The 14,322-nt window shown below is 37.0% G+C and overlaps 2 protein-coding genes across 2 annotated transcripts in view; both read left to right on the top strand.

Moving 5' to 3' along the window:
- The first annotated feature begins 5,782 nt into the window (after nucleotides 1-5,782).
- On the top strand, nucleotides 5,783-8,383 carry LOC145047071 (uncharacterized). Its single transcript, XM_078995317.1, has 3 exons — nucleotides 5,783-6,176; nucleotides 6,293-7,510; nucleotides 7,638-8,383. The coding sequence occupies exons 1-3, from the start codon at nucleotides 5,783-5,785 to the stop codon at nucleotides 8,381-8,383; spliced, it is 2,358 nt and encodes a 785-aa protein (XP_078851443.1).
- Nucleotides 8,384-8,398: 15 nt separating this feature from the next.
- The window catches only part of LOC145047070 (uncharacterized), a 78,368-nt gene continuing 72,444 nt past the window's right edge, over nucleotides 8,399-14,322 (top strand). The window contains exon 1 of the mRNA XM_078995316.1: nucleotides 8,399-8,947. Coding sequence (XP_078851442.1) covers nucleotides 8,399-8,947 — 549 coding nt within the window. The remainder of the gene's footprint in view (nucleotides 8,948-14,322) is intronic.

Raw genomic sequence — 14,322 nt, 5'->3', positions numbered from 1 at the left:
TGCTGCTCGGGTCCCCACCGAAAGACCACGGCTTTCTTCGTTAGCCGGGTCAGGGGTACTGCTATCTTGGAGAAATCCTGGATAAATCTCCGATAGTAGCCCGCCAATCCCAGGAAGCTCCGAATCTCGGATGGAGACATCGGGACCTCCCATCTCATCACGGCCTCGACCTTGGCCGGATCAACCAGAATTCCGTTCTGGTTGACGAGGTGTCCAAGAAATTGCACCTCGCGCAACCAAAACTCACCCTTGGAGAACTTGGCATACAAGCTCTCCCTCCTCAGGGTCTTCAATACCTCCCTCAGATGCTCCTCGTGTTCCTCCCGAGTCTTGGAATAGACCAAGATATCATCGATAAAGACTATCACAGACCGATCCAGCATCGGTCTACACACGCGGTTCATGAGGTCCATGAACGTGGCAGGAGCATTGGTGAGCCCAAACGGCATCACCACGAACTCGTAATGACCATAGCGCGTCCGAAACGCGGTCTTCTGCATATCCTCCTCCCTGACCCTCATCTGATGATACCCCGAACGCAAGTCAATCTTGGAGAACCAGGATGCTCCCTGAAGCTGGTCAAATAGGTCGTCAATCCTTGGAAGCGGGTATCGGTTCTTCACCGTTACCTTGTTCAGCTTCCGATAATCTATACACATCCGATGCGACCCGTCCTTCTTTCTTACGAACAGAATCGGGGCTCCCCAGGGTGAACTGCTCGGCCGAATAAATCCCTTGTCCAGCAGCTCCTGCAGCTGCGTAGACAACTCCTGCATCTCGGGAGGAGCCAACCAATATGGTGCTTTGGCTATCGGAGCCGCACCGGGAATGAGGTCAATCCTGAACTCCACCTGTCGCTCCGGAGGTATCCCAGGTAGTTCCTCCGGGAAAACATCAGCAAAATCTCGAACCACCGGGACCTCGCTCACGGTCACCTTACCCGCCTCTCGGGTATCCATCACATACGCGACATAACCGCGCATCCCTGCTGAAGGTAGCGCCTAGCCCTCGCTGCTGAACATACAGTGGGTCCACACTGCGGCCGCTCTCCATGAATCACTAACTCTCCCCCGCTTGGGGTCCTGACTCGCACTAGCTGCTGTGCGCAATCTATCACTGCCCCATTAGGGCTCAACCAATCCATACCAATAATCACCTTGTTCCCACGCAATGGAATGGGAACTAAGTCTACCAGGTAACGCTCCTCAAACAGTCGCAGAACACAATCTCGAAACACCATCGATGCTCGCACCGATCGATCGTCAGCAATCTCTACCTCTAACGGGCAATCTAACTCGCCTGAAGTCTCATGAAATCTCTTGCTAAGAGCAAGAGAAACAAACGATCGGGATGCACCCGAGTCGAACAATACCTGAACCGGGATGCCGTTCACATGGAACGATCCTAATACACATGTATACATACGGAGCACATATCAATATCATAACAACGTAAAATAAAAGATAGAAGGAAAGAATCATACCCGTCACCACATCGGGCGCGGCGCGTGCCTCCTCGGCAGTCAACTGAAATGCCCGACTCCTCACCACTGGAGCCTCTGCCTTGCCCTGACGACCATCCGTGATCCGCAGGGTCGCTGGAGCTGGCGCCTTCACTGGCGCTGAAACTGTCAACATGGGGCAATTGGCCTTTTTGTGGCCCCTCTGGTTGCAGTGGAAACACAGCAACTCCGATGTCTGAATAACTGGCGCAGGAGCAGTGCAATCCCTGCTGATATGCCCAAACTTGCCGCACTTGTAGCAGCCTGACGATCCCATCCTGCACGCCCCCTCGTGCGGCCTGCCGCACCTCCTGCAGCGGCTCGGTCCCGACTGGCCTTTCGGCCTCCCGTCTGATCCCTTGGGCTTCTTCCCCGAAGCCCCTGCTGCCTGACCGTCCTCAAGTTTCCGTTTCCGGATGTGCTCCAAATCTATCTCTCTCTCTCTCTAGCCCTGGCAATCATGGAGTCCAGGGTAGGGCAGGCCGAAAAGCTAACATGCTCCCGAATGTCAGCTCGTAGCATATCATGGTAACGAGTCCTCCTTATATCCTCGTCACCTGCATACTGGGGCACCAATAAAGCCCTCTCCCGAAACTTGGCGGTGATCTCCGCCACGGTCTCTGTCGTCTGTCTCATGTCTAGAAACTCCCTGGCCAGCTGCTGAAGCTCGACCGCTGGCGCAAACTCTGCCCTAAACCTAGCCACAAAATCCGACTAGGTCATTGCCTCGATAGCCGAGGCTCCCAACGAGTCACCCACTGACTCCCACCAATCCCGGGCTCGGTCCCGTAAACACCCTGCTGCGTACCTCACCTTCGACCCCTCGGGGCAGAAGCTGGTCAACTGGGCGGACTCAATATCCGCAATCCACCGTCTGGCGACAATGGGGTCCTTCACCCCATGGAAATCCGGCGCACCACTGCCCCTGAAGTCCTTGAAGGACAGTGTGCGAGATCCCGACTGGCTAGAGGCCAAGTCGCTCCTGAATGCCCGTAGGCGATCCTCCATCAACTCCACGATCCCTTCCTTGATCGACCCAAAGATGATGGGGGTCGACTCAAGGATGCCCCTAGTGATCTCCGACGTGATGAACTCACGTAGCCTCTCATCAATCGGCTCGGTGCCTGATCCCGAACCTGACCCCTCTCCTGACCCGCCATCTGTCGGTCTCGGTCGAAGTACCACCATTCTGCAAAACATCATAATAATCATTAGTGGTACTGCTACTTTCTGAGGGATCTCAACTACTTACAGGTTCCTTGGTCTTGTCTTGGCCTTCCTCGGCTCGGGTACGGATCCTCTGCTTTCAGTAGTACGGGCCCATACTACCTTCCACATCTATCCGTACCTTCTCCGAGGAATTCCTCGACTCCACCAGCTCCCCTTTACTACTGCTACTCTCTGTTATTCTCATCCTAGGCTTGCCCTAGGGAAAACTCAAGTTCAACACAACTAGTCCTCAGCTGCTGTAGGTCTCCTCATAATGCCAGTTAGCCACCACCTAAACACCATCACATGTGATGAGGATTAGATAATCCTTCAAGTAAAAGATCCGTCCCTACAACGGTTGGACTCAAACAAGAGCTGCGCCATAGGGCCAGTTCCAATACTTTGGGATTATTCAACCCTGATTACATGTGGTGTGACGTGCTTACCCAGTGGCTAACTCCCATTACTCAGAATCCCACCAAGCACGAAGCAAGCAGCATTCGGATAAGGGAAAAACAGACTCAAGCCAAAACTATTCTTATAACAAGAAACGACACTTAACATAGGATGCTAAGCTCATACTATCAGGCATAACCTAAACAGGCTATCCTACTGCTGTCTACTCAATTCTAGTGTGCAATATTCATAAAGCTGTAACACATAAGCAGGCACATAAGGCATCACTCCTAGATCCTTAGCCTATTCTAGCATGCAGTTCTACGTAAGCTGATAAACATAACATAAACTTGTATGGGTACTATGGGGAATACTTACTTGAGCTCGGCCGGTCGTGCACGTCACACACTTTGCTCTTTCTTATGACTCTTTTCCGGGTTTTAAAGAACAATTTCTTTTGAAAAAAATCATTCAATCCCTCGATTTGAGTCCAAACACTCCCGAAGGCGTGTCCGAATCCCTCAAACCAGGGGTCTGATACCAACTTGTAACGACCCAATTTTTACGTCCGAAAATTTCATTTTAAAATATTACTTTAGGAAACATTAATAAATAAAAACATTGTTTGATCACACCATAACACATCGTAACCATGTTCTAAAAGGTTAAACCATACATCCCATCAAAATATCAGAGTACAATCCCAGTAAATCTCGTAAATGCGGAAACCGAAGAGTGTGTGTATGACGTGCCGCTACCGCGCCGGCTCCTTCCCCTTCGATGCAGAGGTACCTGAAAACAAAACTGTAAACGTAAGCACAAAGCTTAGTGAGTTCCCCCAACGTACCACATACCATACAAACACATAACATACGTACTGCCAGGCTATTCTGGGGTGCCTGACTACCCGGTACGGCCATTCTGGGGTGCCGCCCTACCCATACGGCCATTCTGGGGTGCCGTCTTACCCGTGTCAAGCCATTCTGGGGTGCTGACTACCCATGTCAAGCCATTCTGGGGTGCTGACTACCCATCGGTCCTAACAACCGATCATCGGGGACTATTTCACCCCCTACTACTACTATCACATATAACATAACAAGCCAGCATGCAAACATATCATCACATACTGTCAGACGTATCTGGGGTGTCTGACTACCCTTCGGTCCTAACAACCAAACTCTACTACTATCACATACAATATATCATGCTAGCATATAACATATCAGGTAGTAGCAAACTTAGATGATATCACAAAGACAATCATCTAACATACATCTCCTACTGGTGGGTCGGCATTGTGGCCTTAGACCCACTGCTACTGGAAGGTAACTCACCTCAAAGTAGCTGCTGAACTGATCGGGAACTAACTGACTGCTGCTGCTCCGGGAGTCCTCCGGCTGCAATTCCCACAACATACTCAATCAAACACTGCTAACTGTCCTTTAGGTAAAATGACCATTTTACCCCCGGTCTAGCTCTAAGCCAAAGCTAGAGTCAACTTTCAGTTGACCCGACTCGCCGAGTGGATCTCCACTCGCCGAGTCCCTAGCAAACTATTGTCCTGGGTCCCTGGTTCTACTCGTCGAGTCGGGCTATGACTCGACGAGTTCACCTTCTAACTGTCATTCAACTCCTTCATCCTACTCGCCGAGTTGTATGAACAACTCGTCGAGTTCATCTTCATCCGAAGAACACTTTATGCTAAGACTCGCCGAGTTGTATGAACAACTCGCCGAGTCTATTCTTGATCTATGAAGATTGCCTTGGACTCGCCGAGTCAGGGCATTGACTCGCCGAGTCCTAACATGGGTGAGTTCAGCTCCCAACTCACCGAGTCACCCCCTGTGACTCACGGCTCAACTTGACACATCATGAAGGGACCAAATCGGTGACTCGCGACCAGACTCGCCGAGTCACCTATACGACTCGCCGAGTCGTCGCCATGCATCCACCAAATACACAGATTTACTCGATTTCAGTCCATGCCATTCATAGATCTGGACTTCTAGGACCCAAATCACACGTAAAGTTTCCAACTTTACGTGTGGATATTCACTAATGTGGATTTTAGGGTGCAAAATGCCTCAAAAGGGTATATCTAGGATGAACAAGCCACATGGGGCCATAAAGCTCACAGATCTGAGCTCCTGGAGCTCAATCTTGCCTAGATCTAAAGGTTAATCCACTTATTACGAAACATTAAGCACAAACAAGCTTGAAGAATTGCTCAAGGGTGTCCCAAATGAAATCCTAAGCATAGAAACAGGGGAAAAACGAGATATACCTCAAGGAAACTGTTGAAATGACACAAAGATGGCTGATCTCCTCCTCCTCTTCTTGATCTACTCCTCTTTCTCCTCAAAACCTTCAAGAACACACCAAGAACACTTAAATCTCTCAAAGAAATAAGGGAAAACGATGTTGGGGGAGTTCTGGGGGTGAATGGGGACGAGTTGGGGCGGAATGAGGGTTTAAATAGGGTGCAAACCCTTGAAACTTAGGGTTTCATCCAGTAGCGGTGACTCGCCGAGTCGCCCACTTAAACGTGTCCTGAGTCTCGTCCCTAATCGGCGAGTCGGACCCTATGACTCGCCGAGTCCAAGGCTAAATTAGGGCAATGCTCAAATAAAATTCACATATCGGAAACTAGGTGCTACAGATGTCTATACTATGATGGAAACGGAGAGAATGTACTACATACGTAGGCAACAACATGTTCTTAGATGTGATTCTTATGAAAATTTACGTAACCAAAAAGCTCAAGGAACGACTGATATCTCGAATGTCGGCCAACGTGTCATATTACCTTCATCCTTTACCGGAGGTGCACGCTATATGCTGCAAAACTATTTGGATGCCATGTCACTATGTAAATGGTTTGGATATCCTGATTTCTTCATAACCTTTACGTGTAATCCCAAATGGCCTGAGATTAAAAGGTTTCTTAAGGATACTTCACTTCAACCAGAAGACAGACCTGATATACTATGTAGGTTGTTTAAGATCAAGCTTGATGCATTCATTAAAGACTTAAGGGAGAATCAAATTTTTGGCAAAGTTCAAGCATGTAATTAAAACTATATTTTTAATTTTTTTATAAAACATTGATCTTATTATTATATTTTAAATATGTTTTGATATCTAATCACATTCTCTTTTATTTTTTGTCAAATTCTTTTACAGATGTTTATACCATTGAATTTCAAAAAAGAGATTTGCCGCATAGTCATATATGTCTATTCATGCATTCTGACAACAAGCTACCAACTGTTGAACTTATCGATCCAATAATTTCAGCAGAGATACCAGACAGAATTGAAGATCCTGAATTGTATTCGCTTGTGAATGAGTTTATGATTCATGGTCCATGTGGAGCTGAAAATATGAATTGTCCATGCATGGTGGATAAAAAGTGCTCTAAAAACTTTCCAAAACAATTCATTAATCATTCGTCTGTTGATCAGAATGGTTTTCCGTTATATAGGCGAAGAAACGATGGTCATTTTGTAGAAAAATCAGGTGTAAGGTTGGATAATAGAAATGTTGTTCCATACAAAAAATATCTATTGAAAAGATATCAGGCACATATTAATATTGAATGGTGCAATCAGGGATCTTCTATAAAGTATTTGTTTAAATACATAAATAAGGGTCCTGATAGAGCTACAGTTGCTGTTGTACCAACCAACAATGAATGTGAAAATAATGATGCGGTCGATGAAATAGTTGAATATTACGATTGTAGATATTTATCAGCATGTGAAGCATCATGGCGAATTTTTAGATATGATGTTCATTGCAGATATCCTTCTGTTGTTAGACTACCTTTTCATCTTCCTAATCAACAACAGATTGTATATGGCGAAGATGATGATATTGATGATGTTCTTGACAAACCTTCTGTTGCCGCTTCAAAGTTCACAGCTTGGATGGAGTGTAATGCAATCGACAGTGAAGCACGAAAACTCACATATGTTGAATTCCCTACAAAGTTTGTTTGGATATTAAATGGTCGGTTTTGGAAGCGAAGGAAAGTAGGAAAAGCCATCGGTAGAATTCATTCAGTTTCACCTAAACTAGGTGAAGCATATTTCTTAAGGATTCTTTTAAATAAAGTAAAAGGACCAACATCATTTGATGAAATTCGCACGGTAAATGGAGAAACACATTCTTCTTTTAGAGATGCCTGTTATGCACTCGGGCTATTAGATGATGACAAGGAATACATTGATGCAATTAAAGAAGCAAGTCATTCTGGATCTGGTTTTTATCTACGCTTTTTATTTGCTACATTGTTGATGTGTAATAGTATGTCTAAACCAGAGATCGTTTGGGAAAATACATGGGAATATTTGGCAGATGGAATTCTATATAGCCAACGACGAAGATTTAAGTCAGCAGGTATTACATTTTTTCTTATTTTTTAAAATTAATTTATTTTTATTTTTCAACACCCATTAAATAATTAGTAATGAAATTATTAAATATCAACCACGTATTTTATTAATTATTTAATATTTTCGTGCAGAATTGTCCCTCGGAGTAGATGAACTTAAGAACTTAACTTTGTTCGAAATACAACAAATTTTACTTCGAAACAACTCTACTCTCAAAAACTTCAAAAACATGCCATACCCAGATGTTGAATCCGTTTCTTCTTCAAACAATCGACTTATCACCGAGGAACTAGATTACGACATTCCCGTGATAAAGAATGACTATGATCGTATGTTTCTTGCATTAACAAATGAGCAACGGAACATTTTCCTAAACATCAAGAGTGCTATTCAACAAAATAAAGGAGGTGTCTTCTTTGTTTACGGGTATGGTGGAACGGGTAAAACTTTTTTATGGAAAACAATATCTGCAGCAATTAGATCTGAAGGAAATATTGTATTAAATGTTGCTTCAAGTGGTATTGCTTCCTTATTATTGCCCGGTGGTAGAACAGCACACTCTCGATTTATAATTCCATTTGAGCTTACAGAGGATTCTTTTTGTAACATAAATCCAGACGGTGAGTTGGCAAGCTTAATAAGGAAAACCTCTTTGATAATTTGGGATGAAGCACCTATGGTCCATAAGCATGCATTTGAAGCTTTAGATCGAACTTTGAAGGATTTATTAAGGTGCGTAAATTCAACCATCTCAAATATTCCATTTGGAGTGAAAGTTATTGTCTTTGGAGGAGATTTTAGACAAATTCTACCTGTTGTGCCGGGTGGCAGTAGACAGAACATTGTAAATGCTTCTTTGAGTTCTTCATATTTATGAGATTAACAAAAAAACATGAGGCTAACTGTTGGAAGGGATCAATCAGATATAGGAAAAATAAGAGATTTTGCAAATTGGTTGTTGGATATAGCAGAAGGAAAACTTGGTGGTCCGAACGACGGTGAAACGATTATCGATATTCTGGATGATATTCTCATTAATGATTCACATGATCCTATAGGTTCCTTAATTGAGTTTGTATATCCTTCAATTTTAGAGTACTATAGCGATATAAATTATTTCCAAGAAAGAGCGATACTTGCTCCAAAAAATGAAGTTGTCCAAGAAATAAACGACCGTTTACTTAAGAAGTTTCCAGGAGATCAAGTTGAATATTTAAGTTCAGACTGCATATGTGAATCCGAATTTCTCCATGATCAATTTGATGCAAATCTATACTCTCCTGATGTATTAAATGGACTCAAAGTATCCGGTTTACCAAATCATAAATTAGTTTTAAAAATTGGTGTTCCAGTAATGTTACTGAGAAATATTGATCAGAAAAACGGCTTATGTAATGGCACAAGACTACATGTGTTATCATTGGGCAAACGTGTTATTGAGGCACGTATAATAACTGGAACTAATATTGGAAATCGGACTTTTATTCCAAGAATGTCTTTAACTCCATCAGAAAAAAAGATTCCCTTCAAATTCACAAGAAGACAGTTTCCTTTGGCTGTATGTTTTGCAATGACTATTAACAAAAGTCAAGGACAATCGTTGTCAAAGGTTGGTCTGTTTCTGAAAGATCCAGTTTTTTCACATGGACAATTGTATGTTGCCTTATCTAGAGTTCAGAGTAGAGAGAGATTAAAATTATTAATTTTAGATAAAGATGGCAAACTCAGAAATAAAACTTCCAATGTTGTTTATAAGGAAGTTTTTCGAAATTTGTAGCCAACTTTTTTGTAACGTCGTTTTATTCAATTTTAGGAAATCACACTTAATCCATCATATTACTGTATTTTTTTATAATTACGTATTGTTGTATTTTATGTTAATTTCATTACACACATTGGTATTGTATCATCTGCATATGTCCAATTAGAATGATGAATAAAAAAAAATAGTTTTCAAAAATCTTCATTCCTAATTAAATACTTCCCATTTAGTTAGTAATTAAATAATTACCAATAAAAAAAATTATTTAAATATTCAATATTACAATTTATAAGTTATCAGAATTATTGATATAATATTTTATTAAATAATTAATTTTTAAATTCAATTCAAAAACAGCACCCGTGGGTTCCACGGGTTTTAACCTAGTATGTATGTATATATATATATATATATATATATATATATATATATATATATATATATGGAAAGATTATTTGGAAAATAAAAAAACCTTAAAAATCATAAAAATACATAAAAAAAATACCAATACATCATAAAACTTCTTTTTGAAATTTTTATCAAAAAATTGCAGCATTTTTTACAATTTCTCTGAAAAAAAAAATCAAAAAAAAAAATCAAAATTTTTTTTCATCGATTTTGACCTAAAAGTTGCAATTTTTTGATAAAATAAATTCAACTTTTTTTTTTGTGATCTCTAAGTATTTTTTTTATGCATTTTAATGATTTTTAGGAACTTTTTTTAAGGTTTTTTGTTTTCCATAAAACCTATATATATATATATATATATATATATATATATATATATATATATATATATATATATATATATATAATAATTATGCAATAATAATTTAAAATAAGTATAACTATTTAAAATTAATAATTATGCAATAATAATTTAAAATAAGTATAACTATTTATATTTTAAATAAACACTACACTATAGTGTTAGAATTTATAATATTATATATTAAATATTAGAAATTAGAATTAATGTAGATATTATATAATTTGTAAGTCACATGACTATTCATAATGTATATATAATAATTTTTGGCAAAATATCAGAAAATATCCCATAATAGCCCACGAAACCATAGATATTTATATTCGTCTACTGTTTCGCAAAATCGTCTCCTGTTTCGTGTTTTGTATAATTTTTTTTTTCATTTTTAAGATATAAAACCATAGGTATTGTAAAATCTACGGTTTTCCAAACCGTAGGCTACGGTTTATGGTAACTCTATGCGTTTTTTTTAATAATAAATCTACGTTTTTTTGGGTATAATGTACGATTTGTCAAAAAAATGACGTTTATTCTCTTTTATTTTTTTTTGAATAGAGAGTATTTTTTTGAGAATTATTTTCATTATAAAGAATGCTTATAAAATGTAGAATTATTTTGTTAAATTTTTTTGAGATTTGTAAAATATAAAATAGTTTTTAACAAATAATAAAAATTGCCATTTTTTTAATTTTTATTTTTATTATTATTATTTTTTTGTAAATTTGGCTATTTTTTGGGTAAATTTGATTACTTTTTTTACTAAATTTGATTATTTTTTTTTTGTTAAACTTGATTACTTTTTTGTCAACTAAGGTTTTGTTTCAAATATTTGGTATACAATTTTCTATATCATCATTTTTCAAATTATCATTTAACTTAAACTATTAATTTTTCATGTATTTATCAGCATCTAAAGTTTTTAAGGATTATATAATGAGGTTTTTCCAGCACAGTAAGAGAAACATTGGTATAACCATGCTTAAAAAAATCAATTTTTACACTTTTTAATTAAAAAAACATTTTTTATTGTTTTAGGACGATATTGCCCCTACACATTGTGTTTATATAAATAAAATTTGATTTTTACAGTTTTAGGACCATATTACCCTTGCACAGTGTTTTTATTTTAATAAAATTCATTTTTTACAGTTTTATGACCATATTATCCCTACCCACTGTTTTAATATTAAAAAGAATTCAAATTTTATAGTTTTAGGACCATATTGCCCTGTACATAGTTTTTATATTAAAAAAACCAATTTTATAGTTTTAAGATGTTATTGCCCCTGCAAACTGTTTTTATATTAATAAAATTAATTTTTTATAGTTTTAGGACGATATTGCTCCTACACACCGTGTTTGTGTGAGCTCATTTTAAATATTATCTTTTATTTTGTAGCTTCCAAGTAGTTTGTGAATGCTAAAGCATGGAATAGTAGCATCAGGAGAGTTTAAACTGTATTTTTAACTACACCTTTGCTAAAAATGTATGGATTAGCTTTGGATTGGGCTGGTAAGTGGATTGGATGTAAACATACAATGATTTATGGTAATCTATTGAGCTTGTGGATGATAGGAATACAATTCCTAGAAGGAGAGCGACTTGTATTTGGAACAAAATTTCGGGCTATATGTCGATTTACTCTAATTCATGATGTTATTATTTACTGTGTTTGAGGTTGAATTTGATAGTTAATATCAAAGGTCTCAATGGAGAAAAGTTGGAAATATGATGTTAAATGGATCGTTTCTGCTTTTGAGTTAAATAGATTTGGTGAGTTATGTTAAATTGGATGATTTTGCACCAACAAATGGTTTTGAGTTTGAAGTCTTTAAGTAAATCAGTTGCTGATTGGATATTGTTTGAATTCGTAGAGAAATGTAAATCGCCTCCCCTGCATAGTGTTTTTATATTAAAAACATTTAATTTTTACAGTTTTGGACAATATTGGATACTAAAAACTGTTTTTATATCAAAACACGATGGATTTTCACTTTTTTTTTACCATATTGCCCTTGCACGTTGTACTTTTATTAAAAAATAAATTCAATTTTTATAGTTTTAAAATCATATTGCCCCTGTACAGTGTTTATTTTAATAAAATTCAGTTTGTACAGTTTTGGGACAATTTTTTCCTTGCACACTGTTTTTATATTAAAAAAAATCATTTTTTAAAGTTTTAGGATGATACTGTTTTTGTATTAATAAAATTCAATTTTTACAATTTTATGATCATATTGCTCATGCACATTGTTTTTATATTAATAAAATTTATTTTTTATAGTTTTAAGACAATATTGCTCCTGCAAATTGTTTTTATATAAATAAAATTCATATTTTATAGTTTTAGGAACATATTGCCTTGCACAATATTTTTATAATAATAAAATTCAATTTATATTTTTTTTAGGACCATATTGCTCGTCCACAATGTTTTTATTTGAAGATAAACTATTAAATGGGCCATTGACTGCCGAATAGCTGCATCGTGCTGATCGCCGAAATGAACAAATCGCCAGAATGAAACAAATCGAAATGAATCAATTTGATGACCGCCGAAACTAATCGTCAAAAAGAAACAAATCGACGTCCGAAAAAAAAAATCATTACATTATAGTAGATATTATAGTAGATAGGTATACTAAATTCTCTATTTTAACCAAAACTTGGTTTTCATATCAAACCTTTTGCGATATGAATTATGTGTATAGATACTTAGATATTTAGATTTTAAATATATCACTTACTAACTAATCGTTTACATGATAAATAAGTAAATAACCATAGATACATAATATTTACTAATAGATTTTCGGTGTCAACTTAATATCAAAAGATTATTTTTATACTATTACATTAACAAAAAAAATCATGTCAAAGTTTCATTTGTTTATGGTTTGAAAGTTAAACAAATTTGACTACATTTACCTAACTCATTGCCCACCAAAAAGAAAAAGAAAAAGAAGTTAATTATAGATGGAAAACTAATTGCTGAAATTTTTAATTTTAACATAAATTAGAAACATATTGTTATTTTTGACCCAATAACGAAACATAGTTTTATTTTAAATCCAAAACACCCACATACTTTTAGCGATTAACAACCATTGGATTTCGTTGAAAGCTTATGTTGTAATTTTTAAACTATACCATATATTATTATTTATGTCTGCATTTAGTTATTTTATCTCCTTCAAATATAATAATATGATCTATATCAAAAAAAAATAGAGTATGCGTCTTCTTTTATGACAACATAGACTGGATATATAAAAACTCTAAAATAAGATTTCATGACCAGAAAAAGCAATTCGACATACATTGGAAATAAAAAAACGGGTTAAATATTTCGAATCCACATCACACCAAAGCGGTTAAAGTTTCAAAACAAGTTAGATGTTACAGTGATTTGTAGTTAACATTTTGAATGATTAATTGCAATTTGCAATGAAATGACACATAAATGATTTATCAAGGACAGAAAAAACTAACGAATTATGAATATTTAGTATATTAATTAACAGTTAATGGTTTTTTGGTTTGATATGATAGCTGCAATGAAACTATTCAATGAAATAAATTAATCGCCGCTGAAAACTATTCGCTGCCGCTGGTTTGCGCGGGTAAACAACTAGTGTATATATATATATATATATATATATATATATATATATATATATATATATATATATATATATATATATATATATATATATTATTTGTTTCCATTAAATAAAAGTATTGAGTAAATGTCTCGGTGTCATTATATGAGAAAAAATATATATTTCTTTGACTACTCTATTTCCCATATGAAAGTAGCATAATTGAGGATTGAACTAATGGAATGGGATGACTTTCAGGTTGTTATTGGTAATGCCAGTACCTACAGTTTCACCGTCCCAACTTTCTTGGTACTGCCCAAAATTAAGATGATGCGAGTTCTCCAAGCCAGTGCTCACTTTTTTTTCTTCACAACTTGTATGCCACGCATTCATATTTCTACTAAAAGGTTTGGAATGTGTAGGTTATATTTTCAATTGTTTATTTGGAAATGAAAGAAAAAATAAAATATGATGTGACATCTATGTGGTACCAAAGTTGAGAGATGGAAAGGGAGTCAATAAGGGCATCTCCAACACACATTCAAACTTCATTTTTTTCATCAATTTCTTCTTACATTTTTCTCTAACTCTATCCAATTTCCATCTCAATTTTTGGATATATGAATTTTATTCCCCTATATTTAGGGTTATACTATTCATATCTCCAAAAATAAAGTTGGAG

The sequence above is a fragment of the Lactuca saligna genome, chromosome 5, assembly GCF_052625555.1.
Source record: "Lactuca saligna cultivar CGN05327 chromosome 5, ASM5262555v1, whole genome shotgun sequence".
Classification (NCBI taxonomy): domain Eukaryota; kingdom Viridiplantae; phylum Streptophyta; class Magnoliopsida; order Asterales; family Asteraceae; genus Lactuca; species Lactuca saligna.
This window is presented reverse-complemented; position numbering and strand designations above follow the sequence as displayed.

Bases quoted from the DNA above. Each gene is read 5' to 3' on its own strand.
- LOC145047071 (XM_078995317.1), top strand. From the start codon at position 5,783: ATGGAAACGGAGAGAATGTACTACATACGTAGGCAACAACATGTTCTT. The intron at 6,177-6,292 runs GTAATTAAAACT...ATTCTTTTACAG, and splicing joins TTTTGGCAAAGTTCAAGCAT to ATGTTTATACCATTGAATTT. The intron at 7,511-7,637 runs GTATTACATTTT...ATTTTCGTGCAG, and splicing joins ACGAAGATTTAAGTCAGCAG to AATTGTCCCTCGGAGTAGAT.